This window comes from Arachis ipaensis, chromosome B04 (genome assembly GCF_000816755.2).
Source record: "Arachis ipaensis cultivar K30076 chromosome B04, Araip1.1, whole genome shotgun sequence".
Lineage (NCBI taxonomy): Eukaryota > Viridiplantae > Streptophyta > Magnoliopsida > Fabales > Fabaceae > Arachis > Arachis ipaensis.
The window spans coordinates 8,533,525-8,546,002 of NC_029788.2; the positions used below are offsets into that span (position 1 = coordinate 8,533,525).

The window sequence follows — 12,478 nt, forward strand, 5'->3', positions numbered from 1 at the left end:
TTTAAATCGTTCTATTTGTATCCTTAACGTTTATAAAAGTGATTCAATGTTATCCTACTATCAATTATACTAACAAATCAGATCATATTTTTCAATTATTCTCACTTGGATGTATTCATTCTCAATTAGGTCTCACTTGTATGTGATTGATTTTAATATTATACCCACTATTTGTGTTTAGATTCAATTATGTCCTTAGAAAAGTGAATTATGTAAATATTGTAGGAATTAGTTTCAATATTTGATGAGCTATTTTTCGGAGTAGATAATCGATTCTATTCCAGACATTTATATTCTAACTTCAAGAAGAGGTTTTTAAAACTCAAACTAAAGCGCTCATGATGTGGAATTGACGGCAGGATAATATTGAATCACTTTTACAAACGTTAGGGATACAAATAGGACGATTTAAACGTTAGGGACAAAAATAAGATTTACCCCAAAGGTTGGAGATAAAAACGATACTTTACTCTAATAAATAAATAAATAAATAAATAAGCAGTTTGATATTTTGAATGCATGGTTTTGCATTGTTGAATCCATAGATAAATCCAGTTTATTTTGTGAAGAAAGCAATATATAGGAAATTGACTAGACTGCCGGAATATTATTTATTGAATATATTTAGAATCAATTGGGAATATTACATTGAAGATTCCATCATAGCCAATTACTATGCTTTAGGTTTGTTTCTTGTCTCACCTCACAACCAATAATAGCTACTAAATTCTATCTTTTCACCCATTCACACCACTTGGGACTTGGAATTATAGTCATACTAGGTAACATTTCACACACAATCAATAAGTAAATAAATCCAAAACTCTAAAACAAAGAATTCAAGGCCACATAAAAGTCACCAACTTCACATGCTTGAGGAGATTGATGATCATCATCATCATCAAGCAAGTTAGAGACACTATAATTATCTCTTTCTTCTGATCTTCTTCTTTGCCTCAATAACAGGGTATGTTCTATCCCTATATATCTTCTCTTTTTCATTTCCAACTTTCTCTTTTAGCTATATTAGAGCAAACACTACTATATATAGAAATTTTGTTTTTTTTTTTTTATATTCTTTATTAATTTGGTTGTTATATATAATCAATATGAGATTAGACCTAAGTAGTAGCAAAATCCTTTTTATGATGTTAAGAACTGTTTGGCCATCGATTTTAACAGTATTCGTGAATTATCACGATGGTTACTAAGAAAGTTCTATTTAAACTAAAGTGGCAATTTTTATATTTAATAACTCACTCCCTTATAAATTAAAAGAATAAAATACTACATATAATTTATTAATANNNGGTGTTTATAAATTTAAATTATTTGGAATAATTATTTGAGCTTGGCATGCATAATCATCATTGTGAATGAATACCATAAGCTATGAGTGGTTGATGACACATGGCAAGGTATCAATGGTATATAGTTTATTTGGAGAGTGAATGTTCATAAAATTCTTTGAATGATTCACGTACCTATTACTATTAGCTAGGATATATATATATTTATATATAGGTTAAAAGATCATACTCATTATCAACCACAATAATTGCATAATTAAAGAAATGAAAATAACCCAAGTTTAATGCTTGACATGCTTATTTCAATTTAGGGTTTCGTGTTGAACTTCTATTTCTCTGTCTACGGATACTTTTAAATTCTAAGAGCATTTTTTAGCTTTATTAATTATCTTTGATAAAAAAAAAACCTATATTATAGCATATTTTTTTTTAAACTCTATTTGTTTCATTATTAAGATTGGTTTTCTATTATTATATAGCTTTTGATGAACTATTGCATGTGATTTTGAACTATCAATAATTAAAGTGGAAAACGTGTTCAAATAGAAATAATACTTAATTTGATTTCTGAATTTGTATGTAAATTTTTAGTTTAATTTTTAAAATTTTAATTGTTTTTATTTTGTCTATAAATTTTGTAAATATGATTTATGTTAGTTTTTGAAATAATTTTTGATAGATAAATATTAACAAAACAATGTAGAGTTTGATGTCACATTGAATTCTGTACAACTGTATCATTTTGGTTTTGATACTCATATAATAGCACAAAAATAATATCGTAAGTGATGTTTATTAAAAAAAATTATTTCCAAAACAAATGATACAATATTATTTTTAAACTATTTGAGTGTTAAAACTAATTCATATAAGCATCTTATTAATGTTTAAATGTCAAAATTATCTCAGGGACTATAAATCACATTTACAAAAATTAAAGACTAAATAGAAATAATTAAAATTTTAAAAATTAAATTAAAATTTACTTACAAATTTAAATACCAAATTAAATATTATCTCCATTAATAAATTAAAAGTCGGTATGTCCTTAAAACTTTAGAAAAATTAAATTCAACTAGCTTTTTACTGTACTTTATGGTGATACTCAATTTAAATGCATTTAACAATTTATATTCGAATTACAATTTTAAAAGCATTGATTATAATCATTGAATTTGGCGATCAAAATCAAAGTGATACAAAAAAAAGATTGAATAACATAAAAATTTAAATTTTAAAATAGAAAAAGAACTTAGTTTTGCAACATGCAATGCAATAAGTTATGAAAAACAAGTTAGTCCATATACATAGACATAAGATTCTCACTAATACATATTAAAATAATTAATGTTAAAATATTTGAGTTGAATTTAGTGAGAGAGCGAGATGAGAGAGAGCGAGAGGGGTGGGAAACACTAAGAGGGGTAGAATTAGGCAATTTAGTAGAGATCCGAGGGTTTGGAATCGAGAAGAGTATTGTAGGTTAAAAAACGAATCGTTCTCTATTTTTATAGATCATCTTCCTAAAGATATATCAAAGAGGGAGCTGTACCACTTGTTCAACTGGAGTGGACGTATAAATGATATCTATTTCTCACGAAAATAAAAAAAATGGTAATATATATATATATATATATATAAATCCTATATTATATTAAGATTATTATTATTATGTTATATCATATTAAAATCCAAATTTATTTTCTTCCAAATAATGGTCGATGGACCAAGAATTAAATGATTCGGTGGAAAAATACCAGAAAGAAGACTTTGAAATATTTGACTCAAGGAATGGACAAGAAAGAGTGGTTAGTTTGGTTAAATAATAAATAGTTCAATTCAATATTTCAATAGCACCCCTGCTATGGAATCAATATATGCTAGTAATTAATTTATTAGCATATATGAAAGCAAAGTACGAAGGAAAATCCTATACACACAAGCCCTAGTAAAAAAATGGCTGCCATGTATGTTGAGTGAATTTTACTTGTAATACCAAGGATTTGTTATTTTTGAATTTTTTTTTAAAAGTTAGGAGCGAGACTCAGATTTGTAACTTTTTAAGTGAGTATGAAAAAATTATGTCATTTGAGTTATAATTTATTAGCTTTTGAAGTTATTCTTTTAAATAAAGGGGGAAAAATTATGTCATATTTTTGTATCTAATTGTTAAAAGATACAAAATAAAAGAAATTTGTATTTATATTATGCCTATGATGATGTTAAATATACCCCTTTGTTTTTCAAGAAATTCTATCCTTCTAACCACCCCTTCCATCTAAAATGAATGGATTTTCAGAAAAGATAAGAGAACAAAGATTGCAGGGTAATGAACAATTAACACGGGAATTTTTATTATTATCCATCTAAGAGTGCACGTCTGCATCCTCCATCGAAGTTCGTTCACGTGCTGCTTTGGGTTGCCGGAGACACCAAGCAAGAGAGAGAGAGAGAGAGAGAGAGAGAAGAGAGAGAAACAGCACAGAACTACACAGCTCCGAAATTGAAGGGAGCGAAATTTTTTTGTTATGCGTTGTCGTTTGGATTGCGTAGATCTGGGTACGTATCCATTCCTTCTTCTTCTTCTTCTTCTTCTTCTTCTTCTTCTTCTTTCAATCACAATCTCTTTTCTCTCTCTGAAGCTGCTTCTTCTTCTGCATTTCATTTCCTTTGTTTCTTAACTTTTTTGGCGACCCTTTTGGCATTAATTCCTTTGAGCTTCAACTCAGTGCTACTCTTCTCTATTGCATCACCCTCAAGTTTGTGTTTTTAATTTCAAGCCTTTGACTTTCTACTTTTTCAAAATTGCACCCTACACTTTGTAACGTTCCGTGCTTTGCGACTAGAGAATGGGAGCTTTTCTCACTTTTATTTTTTTAAAGCTGTAAAATTTTCAGATTTTCGTGATCATTCAAGAGTTGGGTCATTCTAATTTCGGGTCATAACCCCAATTTTGGGGGGATGTAAAAATTTAGTAATTGGTTTATTAGAGTTGAGGTTCTTCAATTTTGAGGGTGTGGCCTGATATTCATAGGTATTAATGTGATGAAAATTCAATTAGTCAACTTTGAAGGATATTACCCTGTTCTCTAATGTTGCTAGGTTGCATCAGATGTTGTATGAGAATGAATATAATAATAGTCTTTGCTTTAAGTAACAATAATGATGCTTTTTAGTTCTCTGCAAACAATATGATGATATCTTTGTGACTTAGTAAAGTTTAAGGAGAAATCAACCTCATTTAGGGATAAGTACCTCAAAGGCTCAAATTGTGTTGGCTTCACCTTTTATTCTGCCCTACTACAGCTGACTGAGCTGAAAATTTGGTTCTTCCTTGTATCAATGTATCTAGCTAAAAATTGTATCCAAATATATTATTTCAAGGATGTAACAAATTTTCAGAGTCATGGTAAAATGGGATCGAGGGAGGATTAGATAAGTTGGATGGTTATTGGAGAGGGATAATTTGGTGCTAGGGGGAAGCATAGTTATATTTTAAAGGATATTGTTCCGAAGTGCCTTAGGAAGCTAAATGTCATTTTGTATAAGTATATTGTAGAATGTAGATAATGATTTAATGCCTTTATTGAGTGCCATTTTGTAAAAGAACAAGAAAAGTTAACCTAGTTCAAGACCACTTGGCTTAAGTTGCTTAGACATTGGAACATTGTGGTTTTGTATCAGAAGGTTTGAGGTTCTCCTAAAAGCTCAACTGAAGAGAGAAGTGAAGGAAGAAATTCGCTTTAGATGAAGAACAAAATGAACAAGTGTCTACTGGTCTTGAGTTTGTGATAGTGTGTACTCTCCACTATGGACAGTGGTGTTCATGGTAAATATTGCTGTGTTGAAGGATCCACATATTGCAGTCAATGCTTCTTGGATACATGGGAGTGTTTGTTAAGGTCAAAATATGTTGCGACTTGCAAACAATGATATCTATAGTTGGTTGAGGGAGGATCTCTATAATGTAACGCTCCATGATCAAACAAAATGTGAGTAGATCTTAGATTAGGAGTGGGATCAGAACATGTTAATTTCAATTTTTCATTTAGGAATATTTGAGGTTACTCTTGAAGAAATTCCTCTCTTGATTGTGTTGTGTGCATATCTCTGATTGTTCCCCATTTCTTTGACAACCTGTTAAAATATGCAGTAAGGTTCAGGATGTCAGTACTAATTTCCACATTATATTCTGTTATTTTTTATGTTTTCTGTCAGATAAATGACAAATGTATCATCAAAAGAGTGTCCCTAGTTCAAGTTTAATCGGAAGCAATTCATTGGTTCATGGTAGTAGCACAATGGATCCTGGCAATGGAGACAATCTTTCCAACAACCCTAATCTCGCCTCAAAGCAACGTTTACGGTGGACACATGAGCTACATGAGCGCTTTGTTGATGCTGTGGCACAGCTTGGTGGACCAGATCGTGAGTATTACCCCCTGGCTTTTTGTTGGATGAAGAAATTATCTAACTTGTATGCATGAGTATTAGATTCTCAAACTATCCTTTTTCCCCCTCAGGCGCTACACCGAAAGGTGTCCTTAGAGTTATGGGTGTACAAGGCTTAACAATCTACCATGTGAAAAGTCATTTACAGGTAACGTGTTTCCAGGGTCTCTCGGTATCTGTTATTCTAATTCATTTCTTCTTTGTTCACTCTACTATTCTGCTGCATCCAGAAATATCGTCTAGCAAAGTACCTACCTGATTCCTCGTCTGATGGTATGTCTCTGAGTTTCACTGTTTCAAATTCACATATATGAGTATATTCATTATACTTTGAATTCTCCCTTAGATTTGATTGGTGATAACTTCTAAAATTGTTTGTAGAAGGAAAGAAAACTGACAAGAAAGAAGCAGGGGATATGCTTTCCAATCTAGATGGTTCACCGTGAGTATACACGCTATGATTTATACCCTCATTACTAATGCACATTTAGCTAGACAACCATATGTTATGCTTACTATGTGTTCAATGCGTTGAAGCTGTTGCTGGGAGAAAAAGTAACTTGCTTTTTTTCCCCTCAAAAGTTCTGGTGGTATATAAATGACTGAAATTATGTGTGGTCTTGTCTGTCTGCAGTGGGATGCAAATTACTGAAGCATTAAAGCTTCAAATGGAGGTGCAGAAACGCCTACATGAACAATTGGAGGTAAATTTTATTGAACTGATCTAATGGGTTATATTACATTAACATATTTGGTTATTAATCGTATCACATTTAATCATGCGAGATGAAGTGATGAGTTTGATATCTAATTTATGCGAGTCAACACTAATTGTTATTTATTACATAAAAAACTATACACTAGGTTTTATTATCCAAGGTGTATATACTGATCAACACATTTGCATGAGTAATGCCGCTACCAGTTGAGATTTTGATTATAAGAGCCTCTGCCTGAGTAGTACCCTATAGCCCTAAACTGTCTTGCACAATACACAATTGTATTATCAAATCTACATGCATTTGCAGACAATTTTACCAAACTCTAATTTAAGGGAAGATGATAAATTTACATGAATGCATTTACAGGGCATTAATTGTAACATGTTAACATAATTTTTTTTTATTTTAAGGCCTTTTTTCAAGGAATAGTGTGAGCTAGTTCCAGTGTAAGCAAGATAATTGTTGAAAAGATTGTTTTAACAAGATATACTGCATGGTTTTGTGATGGCAAGAGAGAATCAGCACACCATTGATCATCATATTTTGATCATGTAAACAATTTATAATTCTTGAAAGTTCTATATACTTAAAGACTTGTGATTGTAGAGGAATCAATGACCTTTCTTGGATGTCTTTGACTTGTGAAATTCCAAAATATTTCTACCTTTGTTATAAAAACAAATACATGCATTTTTTTCCTTCAGAGTTTTGGTTTTTAAATTAAGAATCAATTCAATATGCTGAATGGTGAATTGTAATCATATTTTGATATGGAACAGGTTCAGAGGCAGCTACAATTGAGGATAGAAGCCCAGGGTAAATACTTAAAAAAGATAATTGAAGAGCAACAACGGCTCAGTGGGGTTCTTTCAGATGTACCCGGCTCTGGGATTGCTGGGCAAGTTCCAGAAGATACCTTTCCAGATCCTGATAACAAGACTGATCCGGCAACTCCTGATCCGGAGAAAGCAGCCAAAGAACGTGCCCCAGCAAAGAGTCTTTCAAATGAATCTTTTTCGTCTCACCACGAACCGTTGACGCCAGATTCTGGTTCCCCTGCTGACAGCCCCAAAGGGGAGAGATCAACCAAGAGGCAAAAAGTAAGTGTGGAGGCAACATTTTCCAAACCGGATATGGTGCTCCCGCATCAGATACTGGAGTCGAGCATGTCGTCGTACCAGCAATCAAGCACCGTTTTCCTTACACAAGATCAATTTGATCCATCATTGGGTATGTCTGCTAGAAATAGCGAGGAATTGGAGAAGGTTGGTAGTGGCAGTAACATTTGATTGGCTGTAATGTGTAGTAGCTAGTGCACTAGGACTGACTCTGTCAACTTTCTAAGCTTAGTTTCTGTGTTATATTATGTACTCCTTAGTGGATGAAGGAACCTGTTCTTAACAGATTCCTAAGGTCTAGTTTTCAGTTCAATACTTACCAAATACTAAGCCTTTTAATTTCATTTAGTGAGCTGATTTGAATTGGGGTTAAAGAAAGCATCTAGTAAACTGCTGCATAAACCTATTTATTCTGCATCATTTCGCTGTCTGTGTTGGGGTATAATTTAATGTTTGCTTATGCCAATAATAAAACTATATGTTGCTGTTTGTAATGTATAGATGTTTGCATGGAAAAATCTTGCAGATGATGCTTTATTTCAAGAAAAATGTTATTAATGAAATCTGATATAAACAAGACAAGATTCTAAAAGTTACATGTTGAACCGTGTTTGAGTCCTTTTAAGCTAGTCAAAGTTGGAATCAAATTATCAAGTGCAACTTTTGAATTTGAATATCTTACAATGGTGGGTCACCCCTAGAATCCTGTGAGTTTTGGAAAAAGAAAGAACTTCATGTTATTGAGAAAAAAAAGGGAAAAAAATATTATTTGTCTTAAACTTTTTTCTCTCCCACTCCCATGATCTAGGAGTGGCAAATGGGAAAGTTTGCCCTACCAAAAGCCCCCTGTCCCATCTAGTGACGCGGACACACGGTCTTGAATTCTTCCTTTGCCAACCATTTTAATAAATTTATAATTTTTAAAGACAAAAATTATAATTTCTAAATTTACAAACATTAAAATTTTTATAATTATAAATATGTAATAAACATAATTATAAACTAAGTTTTTTTGAAACAATAATAAAACTAACATTGTCCAAAACAAAACAAACATTATCCAAAACATATAATTAAACATCTTTAAGTTTATAATCAATCAAACATAAAACATAATCCAAAATATAACTTAGAACATCTTCAATTATTATCTTTATCCTCTTGTAGATCAATAACATCATAGAAATTTGTAAAAAAATGGTCCTAACAAAAAAAATGCTTGGCCCGGCGGAGAAGCCCGCCCCACCTAGTCGAAGCCCGTCAAAACCCACAGATTAGGCGGTCTCAAATTTCCAGCCCAACTCGCAAAAAATTGCGGGTTACGCAGGCTGTCCCAACGAGTTTCGACCCGTTTGCCACCCCTACTCCCATCAACAAGTTATCCATTTTTGTCTTTTCAAGTTTTAACTATATATAAAAGAAAAAAATTGATAAAAAGCATTATCCAGAAAATATAAAAAGTCCTTACCCTAAAGATTAAATATAAGAAATATTTGATATGTGAGACAAGATAGACCAAACGTCAAATGATGTTTAAGTATAGAAATTAGATATTGTAATATCACTGGTGAGAAGCATTGTATTTTGATAGCAATGTCAATGCAAACATTAAGTAGAATTCATTTCAAAATTTCAGTTGTCACATTCCACTACAGTTCGTTAGGAATTTGGGAAGAGGGTAATGTTACCAAGTTACTTCAAGTGTCTTATAGTTTATGTCAGAAATGTTATCTAATCACACAAGAAGCACCAAGTTTACAGAATGCAACAGAGGTGAGTCACATCCAAAGCCTCAATAAACAACTGGTATAATCAGGGCCAAGTATACAAAGCATTATTTTTTGCTCATTTAGTAGTACATTCTTGAATTTTCCTAAAAGAGAACCAACTAGTCAAGCTACAAAGAAAGTTGGATTTCCTGGGCTACCTAACAATATCAATGCATTTTAAATTGGCAGCCCGGTGCATAAGCATTCCATGTTAGCGCAGGGTCCAGGAAAAGACCGCACCCAAAGGATATAATGTAGGCGGCCTAACCTGATAATTACATCAGTGGCTGATTCCACGGGTTAAAAAAATTTTACATTGATGTGGAAAAATTTTACAATAAGATGGATTACAAGATGCAATAGCAACCAAGACTAATCAAGATGACTGGTGTCTTTGATGGAAAGATCCCCTTGGCATACAACAACGCCGCAGGCGTCGACTAAGGGACTCGATCTTTTCTAACCCGTCGGATTTAATCTTCTTTGCTTTATCAGGTTTCTTCTTCTTCTTCTTTTCCTTTTGACTCTTTTCGTCTTCTTTCTTGTCCGGCAAGATTTCTCTCATGCTTCCCATGGGAGTAAAGAATAACTTGCATATTTCGATATAATTTACATGCGAAGCACAAAACACCAATGTCAATTTATGGATTACCATATCACTTTGATATAACTTAGCAGGCAAGTAACTGCCACATTACTATTGCACATCTTCAAATCAATTTTGTGCTCTTAACTGATGAATAAATCAGATAGAAATAGAGATAGAGACAGACCTCAGAAGCATTATCGTCAGCTCCATGATCTGTAGTAGGTTCCTCGTCGCTGTTTCCCATAATGGAACATCTGCCCCAGCTTTCTCTAGTTGAGCTATTACATGAGTAAGAATCTCGGTTCAAGACATCTGGCTCGTCCTGTAAAGTCATTAAACATCATTTCAAAGAAAGATTAAATCTGCTAACTGACATGTTTAAACCACTAAAGACATCAGTAGCAACAATTTCTACAGGAAATAAAAAAATATTTCTATAAAAAATAAAAACCCATAAGATAAACTTAAATGTCAGTGGTACCGAAAACTATGTCAATCTTATTTCTAAGCACAAAGGTTTTATGCAAACTGGGGACGCAAACTGCGCGGCCGTTAACTATTCGAATAGCCTTGAAGTCTACATCATGGCCTTAAAGGCAATGAATGTTTAAATAGAATAAAAGTTTCAAAGGAAAATAGCATAGGCAGATGGAAGGAGAGATCTTACTGTAGTCACTGGGACAACTTCTGAGGGAAGGCCTCCAACTGAATCTACAAATGAAGCGTTCGGAGCAGAAGAAGATGAACTTGCAGCATCAGTAGTTGATGCTGCAGACCGCAGACTAGAGAGTATCTCATATAACAGGCTCTACCAATAAAAGCAAGAGCAGATTAGTATCTAAAAATCTGATAACATAAGTTGCATAAGAAGCTTGGTGATGTATCATTCTGGTTCATAAGTTGCATTTTGGGTGCAAAGTGATTTCATCAAGAAATAGAATTCTATACACTATGCTTATTAATATTACCTCATCCAAACCAGAACCAAGTCTCAAACTCCCCAGATTGAAATATTTATCAACCTTTCGAGTTCTAGGAATTGGAGGAGGGTGGAGCACCTTACAGAAGAAAACAGCAACTGAATCAAAAAAGGACTGTGGTCGAGAGGAGTTGTGATCGCCATTAAATCTTATGACATTTTTATCACCCTACAAATTTAGAGATCATGTAAGATATTTTGGCTATGTCAAATGAGCACATTGACTCAGGTTGGATATAATTAAGTTTTAAAAGCATTAAATTAAGACAGACACGAAGGAGATAGCTCTGGCGAAAAAAATGTTTGGCCAGAAAATAAATGCTATTAAATTGGAACTGGTCTAAATACACCATAACATATCAAATAAACAGAAGAAACAAACAAAAATTTGGCTTCAAAATTAATACATACCGGCAAAAGTTTAAGGTCCATGATATCAAACTTCGCCTTCTTTTCGATAACCCTCCGCATGTATTGTACAGCCATTTTAACCTGCTTGTGGACCAATGCAGCAAAATTAAAAGAACATACACAAAATTCAAACTAACCAATGTCAACCATGACAAGAAAGTAGATTGAAACCTCTAAGATGAAAGACTTTATCCACTCCACAGATAGTTAACAATAATCCTATTTCCCAATCCTTTCAATCAAACAGCAAAGTGATCCTCTAAATTTCGAGGGAAGGAAAATAAGAAACCCAGAAGCATTTTAACCAATGTATAAACCCAGAACTGTAACAGCATCTTCACTTATTACTTCATACTACTGCCAAAAACTTATTCACTTATGGTATTGCATTAATCACTTATTCACTTACTCTTCACAATATGGAGATCCTACTTCATTTAATCATTTTTAGTTGCTACTACAAAGGAAAGACAGCATCTTAAGTCCTATGAATATAGAATGAGGGAGAGAGAATGTACAGTGAACTTTGGAAGCCGAATTTTATAAACATCCACGAGCTCCATCATCAGAGTATACAAGTTTGAAAAGGCACTATCCAACACCATTCCAGCAATATAAGGGTCTTCAGCTCCATAAAGAATGCTACATCACACCAAAGTAAAGTGCATAGTCAATTATACCATTGATTTCTCACTAATTATTTTGGTTCCTATAATCTAGATTAATGTACTTGTGATATTAATAACATAGATACCCGAAGTAGTTCAAAAGTTATTTGTAAGGATAAAAAATTGAAGCCTTTTTTTTTAGTATGAAATAAATACCTATTTTTAAATGTTTTAGATGATAAAAATTTATGGTGACAAGGATTAGGAAAAAAAATGAAAAGAAAAGATAAAAAAGACTAATTACAGCCAACACAAAAAACTTTATACAAACCAAAATTGAAATGACCTATATTATAAAGACTAAAAGCACATTCAAGCCTAAAATCAATTGACCAAGAAATTCTTGCAAAAATCAAACTAGTTGATTGGAAATTGTAGTACCTAGTAACGGCACCCATTGATCGTCCCCAGAGACCTATACCTGATATTTGCTTGTTGCTTCTTAAATATGACACTGCCA

General features: G+C 32.8%; 3 protein-coding genes across 7 annotated transcripts in view; 1 reads left to right on the forward strand and 2 right to left on the reverse strand.

The window, feature by feature from the left end:
- LOC107638758 (myb family transcription factor PHL7) lies at positions 848 to 8,100 on the forward strand. 4 transcript variants are annotated; one of them, XM_021120660.1, is made up of 8 exons: positions 3,717 to 3,869; positions 4,995 to 5,302; positions 5,529 to 5,738; positions 5,834 to 5,910; positions 5,993 to 6,035; positions 6,144 to 6,204; positions 6,397 to 6,466; positions 7,264 to 8,100. In XM_021120660.1, exons 3-8 carry the CDS (start codon positions 5,540 to 5,542, stop codon positions 7,771 to 7,773), a joined length of 960 nt encoding a protein of 319 aa, XP_020976319.1. In that variant the 5' UTR covers positions 3,717 to 3,869; positions 4,995 to 5,302; positions 5,529 to 5,539; the 3' UTR covers positions 7,774 to 8,100. The 4 variants fall into 4 exon arrangements, with proteins under 4 accessions (XP_016197620.1, XP_020976319.1, XP_020976320.1 ...); XM_016342134.2 differs by lacking the exons at positions 3,717 to 3,869; positions 4,995 to 5,302 and adding an exon at positions 848 to 967; XM_021120661.1 differs by lacking the exon at positions 4,995 to 5,302 and having other exon boundaries at positions 3,718 to 3,869; positions 6,147 to 6,204.
- LOC110271414 lies at positions 9,285 to 11,160 on the reverse strand. The gene is made up of 5 exons (XM_021122322.1): positions 11,143 to 11,160; positions 10,929 to 11,108; positions 10,628 to 10,768; positions 10,145 to 10,282; positions 9,285 to 9,960 (listed from the first exon to the last, which is right to left on the reverse strand). Exons 1-5 carry the CDS (start codon positions 11,158 to 11,160, stop codon positions 9,748 to 9,750), a joined length of 690 nt encoding a protein of 229 aa, XP_020977981.1. The 3' UTR covers positions 9,285 to 9,747.
- LOC107635972 overlaps positions 11,211 to 12,478 on the reverse strand; it is a 4,995-nt gene continuing 3,727 nt past the window's right edge. For both annotated transcript variants that reach the window (XM_021120663.1, XM_021120664.1), the window contains exons 6-8: positions 12,400 to 12,478; positions 11,869 to 11,992; positions 11,211 to 11,431 (exon numbers count right to left, since the gene is read on the reverse strand). In XM_021120663.1, coding sequence (XP_020976322.1) covers positions 11,264 to 11,431; positions 11,869 to 11,992; positions 12,400 to 12,478 — 371 coding nt within the window. In that variant the 3' untranslated portion in view covers positions 11,211 to 11,263. The remainder of the gene's footprint in view (positions 11,432 to 11,868; positions 11,993 to 12,399) is intronic.